This window comes from Pollachius pollachius, assembly GCF_949987615.1.
Source record: "Pollachius pollachius genome assembly, chromosome: 4".
Lineage (NCBI taxonomy): Eukaryota > Metazoa > Chordata > Actinopteri > Gadiformes > Gadidae > Pollachius > Pollachius pollachius.
In genome coordinates this window covers 4871811-4886810 of record NC_136937.1, presented here as the reverse complement: position 1 = coordinate 4886810, position 15000 = coordinate 4871811, and the positions used below count along the sequence as shown (strand labels likewise).

At 47.2% G+C, this 15000-nt stretch overlaps 1 protein-coding gene across 1 annotated transcript in view; it reads left to right on the top strand.

Moving 5' to 3' along the window:
- Positions 1-15000, top strand: part of ptprz1b (protein tyrosine phosphatase receptor type Z1b) — a gene marked incomplete at its 5' end in the record, with an annotated part of 41200 nt that overhangs the window by 11302 nt on the left and 14898 nt on the right. The window contains 11 exons of the mRNA XM_079735633.1: positions 1888-2067; positions 4682-4833; positions 5190-5285; positions 5648-5714; positions 6123-6280; positions 9196-9349; positions 10866-11053; positions 11958-12084; positions 12563-12612; positions 13598-14077; positions 14738-14912. Coding sequence (XP_079591759.1) covers positions 1888-2067; positions 4682-4833; positions 5190-5285; positions 5648-5714; positions 6123-6280; positions 9196-9349; positions 10866-11053; positions 11958-12084; positions 12563-12612; positions 13598-14077; positions 14738-14912 — 1827 coding nt within the window. The remainder of the gene's footprint in view (positions 1-1887; positions 2068-4681; positions 4834-5189; positions 5286-5647; positions 5715-6122; positions 6281-9195; positions 9350-10865; positions 11054-11957; positions 12085-12562; positions 12613-13597; positions 14078-14737; positions 14913-15000) is intronic.

The window sequence follows — 15000 nt, the reverse complement described above, 5'->3', positions numbered from 1 at the left end:
AAGCGGAGGAAAAACAACAACGAATACTGCATGGTCTCGCTCAGCACCCAGCCGGCTGAGCAGACTGCAGCCTCCGCAGCGAGAGGGAAATGCTCATTTGGCCCTGGCAGTCGAGAGTGCATGTGTTTGTGTCTGCATATGTTTGTGTGTGCATGTGTTTCTGTGTGGGAATGTGTTTGTATGCGTGCTTGTGTTCATGTGTGCATGTGTTGGTGTGTTTCTGTGTGTGCATGTGTTTCTGTGTGTGCATATGTTTGTGTGCTTCTGTGTGTGCTTGTGTTTGTGTGTGCATGTGTTTCTGTGTGTGCATGTGTATGTGTGTGTGCTTGTTTTTCTGTGTGTGCATGTGGTTGTGTTTGAGGGTGCATGTGTGCATGTGTTTATGTGTGCATGTTTGTCTATGCTTGTGTTTGTGTGTGCGCATGTGTTTGTGTGTGTGCATGTGTTTGTCTGGGTGCATGTGTTTCTGTATGCACCCGCACATTTCTGCGGCTGAATGTTGGATAATAGGGATCTAAAAATGAAAGGGTGAGTGTAGACAGTAAGGGAGGGATGGGGGTAGAGAGAACGAAGGTTGGTCTCAAGAGCTTTAATACACACACATCCTTCTTTCCTCATCTGCTATTTCTCCTCCTTTCTCCTTTTTCCTTCTGTTCTCTCTCCTCTCTCCTCTCCTTTCTCCTTCTCATTCTCCCCTCTCTCCTCTCTCCTCATATCCTCTCTCCTCCTCTCCTTCTCTCTCCTCCTCTTCTCTCGCCTCTACTCTCCTCTCGTCTCCTCCCTTCCTCTCCTCTCCCCTCAACACACACCTGGTACACACTGATGTGTTTTTGTGTTATTTGAACCACACATGCATTTTTTATATCCTAAATATAATGTGCTTCATGTTGACTACCGACCTGAAGAAAATGAGCATCTGTGCAGCGCCCAACATGCCGCCTGCACACAATAAGTGGTGCATGCGGCTCAGCACAGGATACTGCATGATAAGACTGTGCAATTGTACTTTAATTTATGTACCTTTGAGTAATCCCAGATGGGGAACGTGGGAGTCAAGTACAGGACGGCGATATGAAGGATTACATTTTATGGAAAATAAGAACGCGTGCAATGAACCAAATGAAAAGCAAAACCCTACTATTATAATGAGAAAATCCATAATCCATCTATATGCATGCTTTAAGTGGTAGACAACAATTGTTTGCTAGAGGTAAGGCATGCTCGTGGGTGACGACAGAAACACAGAACACATTGCAGGATGGAAGATTTGTAGCTGGGATTCAAAGCCTCTAACCAGCAGACTCTGCTGCCGACTGGATGGATTATAAATTGGTGCCGCTTAGTGTCGGACACATCTGATGAGCAACAATAATTACCGTGTGAATTCGGGGCAGCGTGGTCGTCAGGCACCAGGGCGGACACAGTTACTCTTATCAATGCCTGGCTCTTTAGGGCGTTGTCAGTGGGAGTGGGGCGACGGTTTTTCAGCGCAAACTTATACTCATGACGTGCAGGGATATTAATGTTTGCAGGAGTCATTGTGAACCCTGGATCCCCACTCTTCATCTCGTTTGGCTCCTCCCTTCTCGCACACGCGCGTGCACACACACACACACGCACACACACACACACACACACACACACACACACACACACACACACACACACACACACACACACACACACACACACCACGTCGACACAGTCACAGTGACGGATAAGCCCCCCCCCCCCCCCAGGTTGTCATGACGATAACTCAATCCATCAACTTTAACGCAACGTGGGCTAAAGTTCGGGTTGTCGTGACGACAACTCCATCCATCAACTTTGACCAACGTGTGTGTTTACGTGTGTTTTCGTGTGTGTGTGTGTGTGTGTGCTCCTCAGGAACGCTGAACCAGGGCCGGTGGGGCCAGCGGTTCCCATCCTGCCTCAGCGCCAGGCAGTCCCCGGTGGACATCGACGAGACCTTCACCCAGGTGCGGCTGCAGTACCAGGGCCTGCAGCTGGAGGGATGGGGGCACCCCACCAGTGACTCCACCAGCGTTCACAACGACGGGAAGACCGGTATGGAGCTGTAGACAACGACTAGAATGACAACAAGAATGACAGAATGACAACAAGAATGACCACAACAAGAATGACTCTCACAACAACAACAACAACAACGACTCTCACAACAACAACAACAACAACGACTCTCACAACAACAACAACAACGACAACGACAACGACAAGATCGACGACAAGAATGACCACAACCAGAACGACTCTCACAACAACAACAACTACGACAACGACAAGATCGACGACAAGAATGACAACAACTAAACGACTCTCTGAACAACAAGAACGACTCTCACAACAACAACAACAACTGCGAAAAGATAGACGACAAGAACGACAACGACAAGAATGACTCAACAACAAAAAAGACAACAACCAATAAGAAAAAAACAATAACGTCAACAACGTCGTCAACGTCGTTGTTGTCGTTATGAGAGTTGTTCTTACTGATAAGAGAGTCGTGTTGTGTGGTCACATGCTTCTAAATATTTGGGGTGAGCTAGACAAGGGGTTGAGGGTGTTTAACTCCCAGACGGAAGGCCCTGGGTTCAAGGCCCAGTGTGTGAACCTGTTGGCCTGCTTGACCGAGAGGCCAGACCCCTACTAGATTATTAATGAAGAAGACTCTTATAGATAAGAGTCCATTAAAGAACAACAACAACAAAGAAATGATTAAGGATAAAAGCATACTCAATAATCCAATCATACATTATTCCTGCGTTCATTTTGTGTGCGTCGCTTGACCTCCTTAGGGAATCCATCACGCTTCATTATAGATAGATTAGATAAATCCTCTTCCATGAATACAGCAGCTCCCAGTCATGAAGCATTACCGCCTAGCGTAGCATTGTGTCGCTACGGTCCACCGTCCATGTCGTTATCCAGCAGGATCTTGTATGCGTACGGTATACAGTGGCAGCCATTGTTTCTGCTGCATTATTCAGCGGTAGTTATCTCTACCAGTCCTCTCTTGTTAAAGGATCCTTCTCGTTTGCAACTTTATATCTGTAGCCATAAAATAATAATAATAATAATAATAATAATAATAATAATAATAATAATAATAATAATAATAATAATAATACATTTGATTTAATAGCGCTTTTCTAAATACTGAAAAACTCTTAACATAGGAAACACAAAATAAGATAATTTAATAAGGAAAAGGAAGGAAGGAATAAAAAAAAGGAAGGGGAGAGAAGAGAAGGTGGTTATGTAGTGAAAGCCATCTTAAAAGCGTGGGTTTGAGGGCCATTTTAAATGAAGGGATCGGGTTAGCCTGTCTGATGTGGTTGGGGACAGATTTCCAACTGAGCAGGCCCTGTCTCTCCATGTGATTGGAATAAAAAGGGACTAGAAAATACACTTAACGAGTAGGTCAAGCTGAGGAATGGTCCCTCCCTTGCCAAACGTGTCTGACTCGCTCACAACACCGCCCTGACACGTAGGGAGACACCAGGCCATGCCCCCCTGCTGACGGGAAACAGCCTTCTCATCGTCGTCACCACGGACTGGACCGGAGCTTTAACCTCTCCCACACATGAGGAGACACATCAATCAGAGAGGGGGGGGGGAGGGAGGCTAGAGGGGAGAGACCGGGGTGTTCACGATGGACACGACAGTTAAGGAGGAGGAGAGGAGAGAGAGAGGTCAGAGACTGAGAGAGAGAGTGGGGGAGAGATTGGGGGAGGGTCAGAGGGCAAGGGAGAGTGAGAGATGGGAAGAGGTTGGAGAGAGTGTTGAAGAGAGCCTGATAAAGGGGAGAGTTGGTGAGGAAAATGAGGAGATTCCCTCCTGCCTCTCTCTCGATCTCTCTCTGTGTGCAATCCTCACAAGATAATTAGAGAGTGGTAGGTGGAAACAGAAAGAGAGAGGTTCATATAGATGCACCCTGCTCTTGGATGGCTACAGGGTATCTCCTAGGTATTAGGGATCGAACTCTGTGCCTTCCCTCTGAGTTTTCCCGCCCAACTAGACTAGACTCTCCTGGCCAAATAGAAGGTTTGTGCGCTGCAGTTCAACAATAAACACTTTGAGTTGTGTTGGCAGCGAGAGAGACAACACTGTCGACAATACACAATGGGAGGTCGAACAGAAGAGAGCAGTGTTTATACTGGGAAGCTCCCTAACACTGGGAGACTGTGGTGCTGCAGGCAACTGTTGTTTTTAAAGCTGTATGATGAAGCAGGGAAGAAGGCACGTGAGCGACCCTTCTTCTGTCTCTCAGCAACGCTCAACGCAGCTCTGCTTGAGTCTTGAGGTTTCATGTCGTTTGGATGGCAGTAGGAGGGGTTGGGGTTGAAAATGAAATCACGATGAGAAATTAACCTTCGAGCAACTCACTAGAGTTTTTGTAGTTCTTTTATAGAAAAAAAATTAAAATGTTTATTAGACAAATGTTAAAAGAATTCAAAATTTTTATCATTTTAAATTCGTTAAATGTTCCCTAAAGAAACATTGCAACAGTTTATTTTCACTACCAATATTTTCACCATGACCAATTTTTCAATATTAATGACAGTGACAAAGACGTTGACGATGATGATGATGATGATGATGTTGATGATGATGATGATGATGATGTTTGTGACCATGTTTGCGTATGTTCTTCCAGTGACGCTGGGCGTGGACGGGGACTTCTACGTGAGTGGAGGGGGGCTGACGGGCCGGTTCCGTGTCGGTTCCATCTCCTTCCATTGGGGGCGCTGTAACGCCAGCTCGGAGGGCTCCGAACACAGCCTGAACGGAATGAAGTACCCCTTGGAGGTTAGTACGTCTGTCCGTCTGTCTGTCTGTTTTTCTGTCTCTCTGTCTGCCTATCTGTCTGTCTCTGCTCCCGTAAAAGATCCCTTCCGAAGTATGAAAGTAAATGAAAATATCAAGCACTTTAATAACGTTTCAAATAAATGTTACTTGGTGCCTCTCTAGAGGTAGGCCACTGGCTTTTATTAAGATATATATTACACCATATCATAGGTCCATTAGAAAAAAATACTCCAGAGTGCGTTTCGTCGTAGTTATTGAGTCAGTATAAACATGGAAAAAGGTGTCAGCGATCCCACTTTGCGATCTTTGTGTGAACAAACACAGTTAGCCTCTGCGTGTGTGTCCTGGTTGTCTAGATGCAGATCTACTGCTACGACTCGGAGCAGTACGAGAGTCTGGACCACGCAGTGAGGGAGGGTGGGGGGGTCGCCGCCCTGGCCGTCCTTTTCGAGGTACGCCCGGATCATACAGAAACATCACAAATCGATTATTGTATACATTTCAATGGATTCCTTCTTTGTCCCTGTGGATGCAACACCATATAACACTATTATTCATTAGCTTATCGATTAGCTTTCTTTTACCTTAGCTTATTTTATCTCAATGACACTGGTGGTTATAAGCCAACCTGAATCACTGGGTTCAATCCCATCATATCATTTCCAAACTGATTTAGGTCACTAGCGTCAAGCTCAATTATTTATCACCTGTCTATGTGCCGGTGTCATGTCAAAATAAAAGCCCCCTCTCCAGTAGGACTGCAGTGATAGTCACAGTCGGAACCTGTTGAGATCCATTTTTCTGTCATCTACAGACCACCATGGAAGACAACGAGAGCCTTCGTCCAGTCATAGACGCTGTCAACGCCGTCAGCCGGTTTGGTGAGTTCAAGAAGAATCAGCGACATATAAACTTGTATAAAAAAAAAAAATTGAATCTGAAAGACCACCGTTAACCATTTTAAATGAGCAATTTAGAGTTAATTGAGTGAGTTAATTCATCAATTCATCCATAACATTAGTAAAATATTAATGAATCAATGAAATGTTGGAGGAAATAGAAAACAGCAAACAAATATTGAAAATGTTATGCTTTATGTTGAGCAGCTAACTAAAATAAATAAAGAATAAATCAAAAATGCCTTAAAGGTCAAAGTGACTCACAATAGTTAGAATAATTAGAGAGAGAAAGACAAGGAGAGCAGGCCGTTTAATAGGAAGTCTCAATTCATCCAAGCCCAGCCTGCAGATAGAGTAACTCCTTCTCCCCTTTTCCCCTGTGTGGTTCAGGTAAGAGGGCTACGGTGGACCACTTCACCCTGAGAGACCTTCTCCCCACCAACACGGACAAGTACTACATCTACAACGGCTCGCTCACCTGGCCGCCCTGCTCGGAGACAGTGGAGTGGATCGTGTTCAAACACCCCGCCGCCATCTCTGAGACGCAGGTCTGTTCATCCGGCGCTCACTGAGATAGAGGGAGGGAGAGAGCCCCCCCGTGTTATTTTCCATCCCCTTGGAAGCCATCTTTATGGGCGGGAAATCCAATTTGGCTCATGGTCGTTCATTTGGCGCGTTTAGAGCAGGCTTCTGGGGGTAACTCAGAACAGAATATCAATTATGAATATTAAAAACCTGCCCATAGGCTGTTACCACCACGCAATCAATCGCTTGTTTTGTTCGTGTTGTTAGCGCACGGTCAATTAAAGGAATCACAACCTTATTCTTTGTGGAGTTCAACCGGAACGATGCTAATTCTCGCTAGCATACTTGCATTATAGATATCAGCCCTTACATTATTATGGTGGTCTATGATTGAGGACACATCCTTACATTTTCATGGTGGTCTGGGAGGACACATCCGTACATTATCATGGTGGTCTATGATTGAAGACACATCCTTACATTATCATGGTGGTCTATGAGGACACATCCGTACATTATCAAGTTAGTCTGGGAGGACACATCCTTACATTATCATGGTGGTCTATGAGGACACATCCTTACATTATCATGGTGGTCTGGGAGGACACATCCTTACATTATCATGGTGGTCTATGAGGACACATCCTTACATTATCATGGTGGTCTTTGAGGACACATCATTATCATGGTGGTCTATGAGGACACATCTGTACATTATCATGGTGGTGTGTGAGGACACACCCTCACATTATCGTGGTGGTGTATATGCGGACATGGTCTTGTGTTATAGTAGAGGTCTATGGAGAAGGGCCTTCATTATCGTGGTGGTCTATGGAGAGAAGGCTGACGTTATAATGAGTTATTTTATTCATAAGCTATTTCAGGTTGAAATACCAGCTTCAAAAGAGTAGTAAACATCGATCCCCTGGGGTTATTCAACACATGCTGCAGACACGTGCACACACACACACACACAAGTACACATGCACGTGTTCACACACACACACGCGCATATGCACACGCACACATAAACACTGGCACAGTAGTCAGCATTGATCCCTGGGGTTTATCGAACATACTCCACACACACACACACACACACACACACACACACACACACACACACACACACACACACACACACACACACACACACACACACACACGTGCACGTGCACAAACACACGGTACTAAGCATTGATCCCTGGGGTTTATCGAACATATGCTGCACACACATGCCCAATCACACACACACGCACGTGCACGCACACGCCTACGCACTTAAATACATGCACACACACAGTAGTAAGCATTGATCCCTGGGGTTTATCGAACACAGGCTTCGCATACACACACACACACACACACACACACACACACACACACACACACACACACACACACACACACACACACACACACACACACACACACTTAATTAAGGATTTTAATTACGATATGTTGTCTGTGGACTGTTGTCTCTTGAGAAGTTACATTCAGTGAGCCAGAGGGTCTGTAAATAATGTATTATAATGAGGAATGCATGAGGCCAAGTGTGTGTGTGTGTGTGTGTGTGTGTGTGTGTGTGTCTGCTTGTGTGAAACCGTTCATGACAGTATCAGGGTAAGTGTGGGTCTGCTGTCAATCTGCTGTCTTTGATTGCCAACGTATATTTGGCAATATTCTCTCTCTCTCTCTCTCTCTCTCTCTCTCTCTGTCTCTCTCTCTCTCTCTCTCTCTCTCTCCCTCTCTCCCTCCATCTCCTTTACACCTCTAAATTGTAATTTGCTCTCTGCTGTATAAATAATAAGAGTATGGCTGCACCAAACTGTGCATGTGAGTTTGCGCGTGTGTGTGTGTGTGTGTGCGTGCGTGTTTCATTTCACATTCTCTGTCTGCCTGTCTACAGCAGAGGAACCATTTGCCCTCGGTCTATTCTTTATCCTAATGTGCATTTATTTGCAGCTTTCTGCCTCTGTCCCTCCTCTCTCTTCCGTTCGCTGTGAGATCATTTATTTAACCCGAGGCTTTTATCAAAACCTCTAAGTGAAAGTTTTATCGTGTTCTGTCTCGTCCTGTCTGTATTGTTCTCTTTGTGTGTGTGTATCCTCTCAGTCTCCTGGGCTGGCCGTCCTTCTGATTGTCAGACAGACAGACCCACCATGTCTCGCTTTGGGGCTATTTTCTCTCCAGCTCTTTGTCTGACTTTCTTGCGTTACTTTAATCATCATAATTTAATCTCGCTCTCCCTGTCTGTCGCTCTCTCCAATCTCATTGTCTCGCTATCAGTTAATGCAATCTCTCTCTCTCTCGCTCTCTCTCTCTCTCTCTCTCTCTCGCGCTTTTGCTCTTTCTCTCTCGCTCTCTCTCTCATCCACTCTCATTGTCTCTCTATCAGTTGGTGTGATCTCTCTCTCTTTCTCAGTCTCTCTATTAGTTGGGGAGATCTCTCTCTCTCTTTCTTTCTTTCTTTCTTTCTTTCTTTCTTTCTATCAGTTGGTGATTGACACACAGATCATTGTCACTTCCTCTCCCTTCCCTGAATCGTAATTTCACTTTCCCGTTTGTCTCCTCTCTCTCTCTGTACCATGGTCTCTCTCTCTCTGTACCATGGTCTCTCTCCCTCTGCACCATGGTCTCTCTCCCTCTGCACCATGGTCTCTCTCCCTCTGTACCATGGTCTCTCTCTCTCTCTCTCTCTCTCTCTGCACCATGGTCTCTCTCTCTCTCTCTCTGTACCATGGTCTCTCTCTCTCTCTGTACCATGTTCTCTCTCTCTCTGCACCATGGTCTCTCTCTCTCTCTCTCTCTGCACCATGGTCTCTCTCTCTCTCTCTGTACCATGTTCTCTCTCTCTCTGCACCATGGTCTCTCTCTCTCTCTCTCTCTCTCTGCACCGTGGTCTCTCTCTCACCCTGCGCTGTGTTCCCTCCCCCAGCTGGAGGTGTTCTGCGAGGTGATGACCATGGAGCAGGCGGGCTACGTCATGCTGACCGACTACCTCCAGAACAACTTCCGGGTGCAGCAGCAGCAGCAGTTCACGGGCCAGGTGTTCTCCTCCTACACCGGGGTGGAGGAGGTGCAGACGCCCAGTAGGTCCTTCTCCTACTAGGTCTCCTGCACACACCTTACTCTAGGCCTCCTCCTCCTCCTCCTCCTCCTCATCAAACCTCACCTTAGGTCCTTCTTCAGGTCACATGAGGTTGTCGTTCCATGGTAGGGTCCGGTGACAGTGTGACCACACGGGTAAGAACTGTGTTCTAGGTAACGACCGGTGGCAGCATGTGCTTAACGTGTACTAACGGTAGGGAGCAACGTGTTCCTGCACAGCGGGTTGGGGGTCAGGGGTTACGGTAGGTATTAGGTAAAAATAGGTCCAAACTTGATGAGGGGTTATGTTTAAGAGGTAAAAAGAGGTGGATGCTTGGAGGATTAGGTCAGACAGGCAGTTCCGCACCAGATTAGGGTTATTTCTTATGACTGTTGCCGGTGGTGACGTCGATTTTCACATGTGAACTTACTCTGTAACAAGGACACTTTAATGTAAAGTGTTACCTTACCTTTCATATTACGTTATTCAAATGGTATAGTAGTATAGTAAAGTATACTGCATAGACATCATTCATTAGTCTGTCTGTCTGTCTGTCTGTCTGTCTGTCTGTCTGTCTGTCTGTCTGTCTGTCTGTCTGTCTGTGTCTAATTCCCTCAGGATTGTCCACTGCATTATGCCTGAATGCCGACACAAGTGTTTCATTAAATAAAAAACCAAACAGCCTTTTCAGACCCAATCCATCTTTCCTAGAGCGTATGTTGTCATTCCAGGAAAGGTCTACCAATCGTTAAATTGCTTTCCCTCACACTACGCAGACCCTCCTAAATCCCTGCACTGTTTCCTGGGAATAAGCTGCTAAATTAATTTCCATAACCCCCCCTCACCCCTCCCCCTCCCCCGCTTTTATCATGACACACTTTTCATTTTTCTTTCATATACATATTTCTTCCCCCCCTTACCAACGTTATCCTTGCTGCTGGAAGGTCACTGAGCCCATGTGGATCTGACGCCCTGATCTGGAATTCTCTCTGTTTTTTTAAGCAGGAGAAACTCTGGAACTTTGTAGTTAAGGATTCCGCTCCGGGCATTCATACTTAATTTAGGAATTTTTAATTTAGTTTTTATTCAAAAGTACAAGTCGTCAGAAATTCCCCCCAGAAGGGGCATTAATGAAGCCCTCAGTGGGCACGTGAAGAGTGGGCGTGTGAATGCATGCATTTTGCACATGCACATGCACGATGTGCAGATGATGTGCACGTGCAAAGACACAGTCAGGCACCTTGGTACTAATTCTAATGAAATGAAAGCCATCCGTCTGTCTGTCTCTATCTGTGTGTGTGTGTATGTCTGTGAGTCTGTGTGTGTGTGTGTGTGTGTCGCTCTCTCTGTCTCTCTCTTTCTATTACTACTTGTACCATGCATGTTAATGAAAAGGCTACCTTTCGTTTTTAGATTAGAAATAAACCAAAGTAAATGAAACACAGAGAGAGAGATTTTATTAATACGATTCTCTCTCCATCCCTCTCTCTCTCTCTCTCTCTCTCCTCCCCCCCCAGTGTGCAGCTCTGAGCCGGTCAACGTGCAGGCGGACCCCCAGAACGACACCACCATCGTGGTGACGTGGGAGCGGCCCCGGGCGGTGTACGACACCACCATCGACTGGTACACCGTCAGCTACCAGAGCCTGCAGGGGGGCCCCGCCGCGCCCCACCTCCAGTACCGCACCGACGGGGACCAGGACGTGGTACCCGCACCTTTCTGCCTCCTCCCAGACCCCGCCCCCTTATCGTTCTTCCTAATATGGTCAACACCTGTTGAGCATCCTACGCCGGCCTTGATAATGTGTTTGTATGGAGTGGAGCGTCGATGCTAAACTAGCGTTGATGCTAAATTAGCGTTGATGGTAAATTAGCGTTGATGCTAAACTAGCGTTGATGCTAAACTATGAACTATGAAGAGTGTCTATAGACACTCTTCATGGTTTAGCATCAACGCTGGTTTAGCATCAACGCTAGTTTAACATATATGTTAAACTAGCGTTGACGCCAAACTAGCGTTGACGCTACACTGGGCGTAGCGCACCGCTCAGACTCTCCGTTCTGCGCTCAAAGTTACAACCGTTTCAACTTTGAACCCATTTTGACGCTGACCTCTCACAAGCACGTCCAATCGGATCACAGCGTTGTTTGACATTCTAAAACCAGCGGGAACCTGAAACATAAAAACATCTCTGAGTGGAAGTGCTCATCGTTTGTTGACCGCCAAAATATATACCAAATATCCATAATCTGAGGCAAAATGAAGAAATTCAAACTGTAGAGTTATATTTCAACAAAGGGAATTTGCTTCTACTTTTTGCAATAACTGCATTTGTCATAAGAAGTGAAGCAATATATCGCTGTCAGTACAGTAAAGATGTTCATAGAGCCAAGTGCAAGTACTAACAATCGGTTAGGCTAGGCTAACCCATTCCCTGTGTACAGCAATGCTAGCAGCTACTGCAGACGTTGCACAATTAAGTACCTTGAATAAGTGCAATGTAGATGATGTGCGTACAATAAGTGCGTACGTTGAGTGTCTCTTTTACTCATCATCATGTGTCATTGACCGGTCCCGTGCGGTACCTCTGTGTGTTTTGTCCCTCTCAGGCTGCCATCATCTCCAGCCTGCTGTCCAACAGCAGCTACGTGGTGCAGGTGGTGGCGGTCTGCACCAACCGGCTCACGGGACGGCCCAGCGACCAGATCATAGTGGACATGCCTCTGGAGGACCCCGGTACACAAACGCACGCACGCACACACACACACACACACACACACACACACACACACACACACACACACACACACACACACACACACACACACACACACACACACACACACACACACACACACACACACACACACACACAACCAGACAAGTGCACGCACGTACACACTTAGATGTATGAACAAGCACGCACACAGGTGCACGCCAGCACAGCTCACATACGCCTGCACAGACGCACACACACAGCACGGATGCACGCACGCACGCACGCACGCACGCACGCACGCACGCACACAAACAAAGGAATTAGTGAAAATGTAAAAGCATCTATAAAGTCCTTGGTCATAGCAACCAACAAATAGCGCTATAAAATCAGTTCAAACCCGAACACACAAACACACACACAAGGTCATTAAATGATACATATTAAATGAGGGTACATTTTGCATCACAGGAGTCTTCTTTTCTGTGTTTTCTCCAGAGAGCGACTCTGGACCCGACAGCGGTTTTGAAGCAGACGACAACCTGCAGGTAGGATGACTGTTACTGTCACTGAGCCGTCTGTTACTGAGCCGTCTCCCCCTGCATCCCCTGCATCCCCAGATGCGTTGCCCTTCAAACTGGACCGAGCAGCCGTTCCTCAGCTCCTTCTGATTAAAGGTCACTCGCTGATCATCCAGCTCAGCCGGTCGTTCCGGCAATTAAATCGAGACCATGGTACCGATCACCTATGCAGGCGATCAGAACACATTTATCACGCTGCCGCTGCAGAGAAGCGAGGCGGGCTGTGTGCGGAGATGATTCTCTGGCAGCCCGACCCCCGGGTTACGGAGGAGTGAATCACACACGAGATTTAATTCTCTCCTCGTCGCTCCTGTCCTATTTTCGCTGCGCGGTGATAGGGTGTTTAGAACACGCTTGGGGGAGCCAGGATGCGTACGGTTACATGATGCATATGTTTGGTATTTTGCATCGAGGTCGTGTTTGGGTGTCCCTGTTTGCTTGTTGTCTTGGTAACCGCCACCCACATCCTAGAGTTGTTCCGATACCGATATAAGTGTCTATGCGCCGATCTATGTGCCAATCCGCTACTGTCACATCACTATCTCATTGACTACACGGGCAAAGAACATCACAAACACTGCGGTGTTATGCTGCATTCGTTAACGGTTGGAGGCGGGAAGTCAGAATCGGAAACACGTCATCTCCGACAAAGTCGGAAAAACATGGATGCTTGACTACAGAAGAATACAAATGTAAAGGATATAGTTCTGAAAAAGTAAATGTCGACAGTATGAAGCCGGCTTGTTTGCTGTCATCGTAAGAGAAACCTTCAATAAGATCAAATGCTATTAGTAGTTACAATGCTAGATGCTTTATCGGTATAAACTCGGTATCGGCCGTTACTCAAGTTCAGGAATCGGAATCGGTATCGTGGAGGAAAAAATGGTATCGGAACATCTCTACCCTGTCCCCTAACGAAGCCGGGCCCCGGTGCCCGGGGGTCTCCCTGCAGGTCCTGTCCCAGTCCAAGTGGCAGAATAAGGCGGCGGAGCAGCAGAACAACGTGGACCTGTCCCCGGAGGAGGCCGAGAGCCCGGGGGAGGAGGTGCCCCCGGAGCAGACGGTGGTCTACCAGAACCACCCCACGGACCAACAGGACCGGGACCGGGAAAGGTCCCAGGACCAGGACCCGAGCCGGAACCTCCCCGTCCCGCTGAGCACCCCCTCGGACCCCGAGGTTCTAGGGGAGAGCGAACCGGACCCTCCGAAAACCACGAGGACCAAACCGGAGCAGACCGGATCCAAGCAGCAGGATGTGGCCAGTTCGGACAGGAAGTGGACGGACAAGAACCCGAGGCCCGCCTCCTCCGGGAACGGCGCCATCTGGGTCGGCATGGCGACGGAGCAGCCCGGCTTCCTGTTTCCCGCCTCCAAGACCAACCCACCAACCCGCCGGCGAATAACAGAAGAGGCTTCTCTCTCCATGGGGCCGGTATGCATCGCCATCTTGGATCTGTTTCACCCTGTGCGTGTGTGCGTTTGCATGTGTGTGTGTGTGTCTGGCATTACGCTGCCAGAGTTGGAGGTATGAATCCCGTTTGGAGAACCAAGCTAGGACATCTGTGAAAGCATCCACAACCCTGGCGGATATATAAAGCCCCCATCCCTCCCTTAGTTAGGACGGTTCCATGCTTCAAGAAACTTAATAGTGAGATTCTTACAGATTGTCCCTTCTATGCAATAATAATAATAATTGATCAGTTTTTTATAGTGCTTAAATGTAATGCTTAATGTAGAAGAAGGTAACACAATGGGGATTGAGCCTATGTTGCACTGATGAAGGCCCTTGCATTTGCACATTATGAATGTTAGCAACTGGGTGTCCTTGGCAACCCCGTTGGTATCACTGTGAAGAAGTGACAGCTTATCGCAAGAGATGTCACCAAAGAGAACCAATCAAAAGTCCTAGATTGACACTGAAGAAGAACCTTGCTGTGTTATTTCATCCAGGGTTCGAGTTTCCATTTCCTGCACTACCTTGGTTTTTGTATTCAGTTTTTGTTATGACGGTCAACAAACTACAAATCACCTTTTTATCCCTCATTCCCTAACTCGTTGCGTGTTTGCTGCGTCCCGCTCATACAAACCGCAGGATGAGAGGGCGGCCATACCAGCCACCAGGAATGACCTCCCGACCCCTGAGCCTGACCCCTTCACCCCACCCCTGGTGGACTTCCAGGTCACAGACGTCTACTACGAAGACACTGACGACGAAATGCTCGCTGAGACCACCAGTCCCCCTGCTGTGGTCACTACCGGTCAGCCAGGTGACACATGACACCTTGTTACAAAACATAGCATCGCTGCTAACTGTACTGGTTACCTAGCAATAGGCCTACTGCTCATGGCTACCCA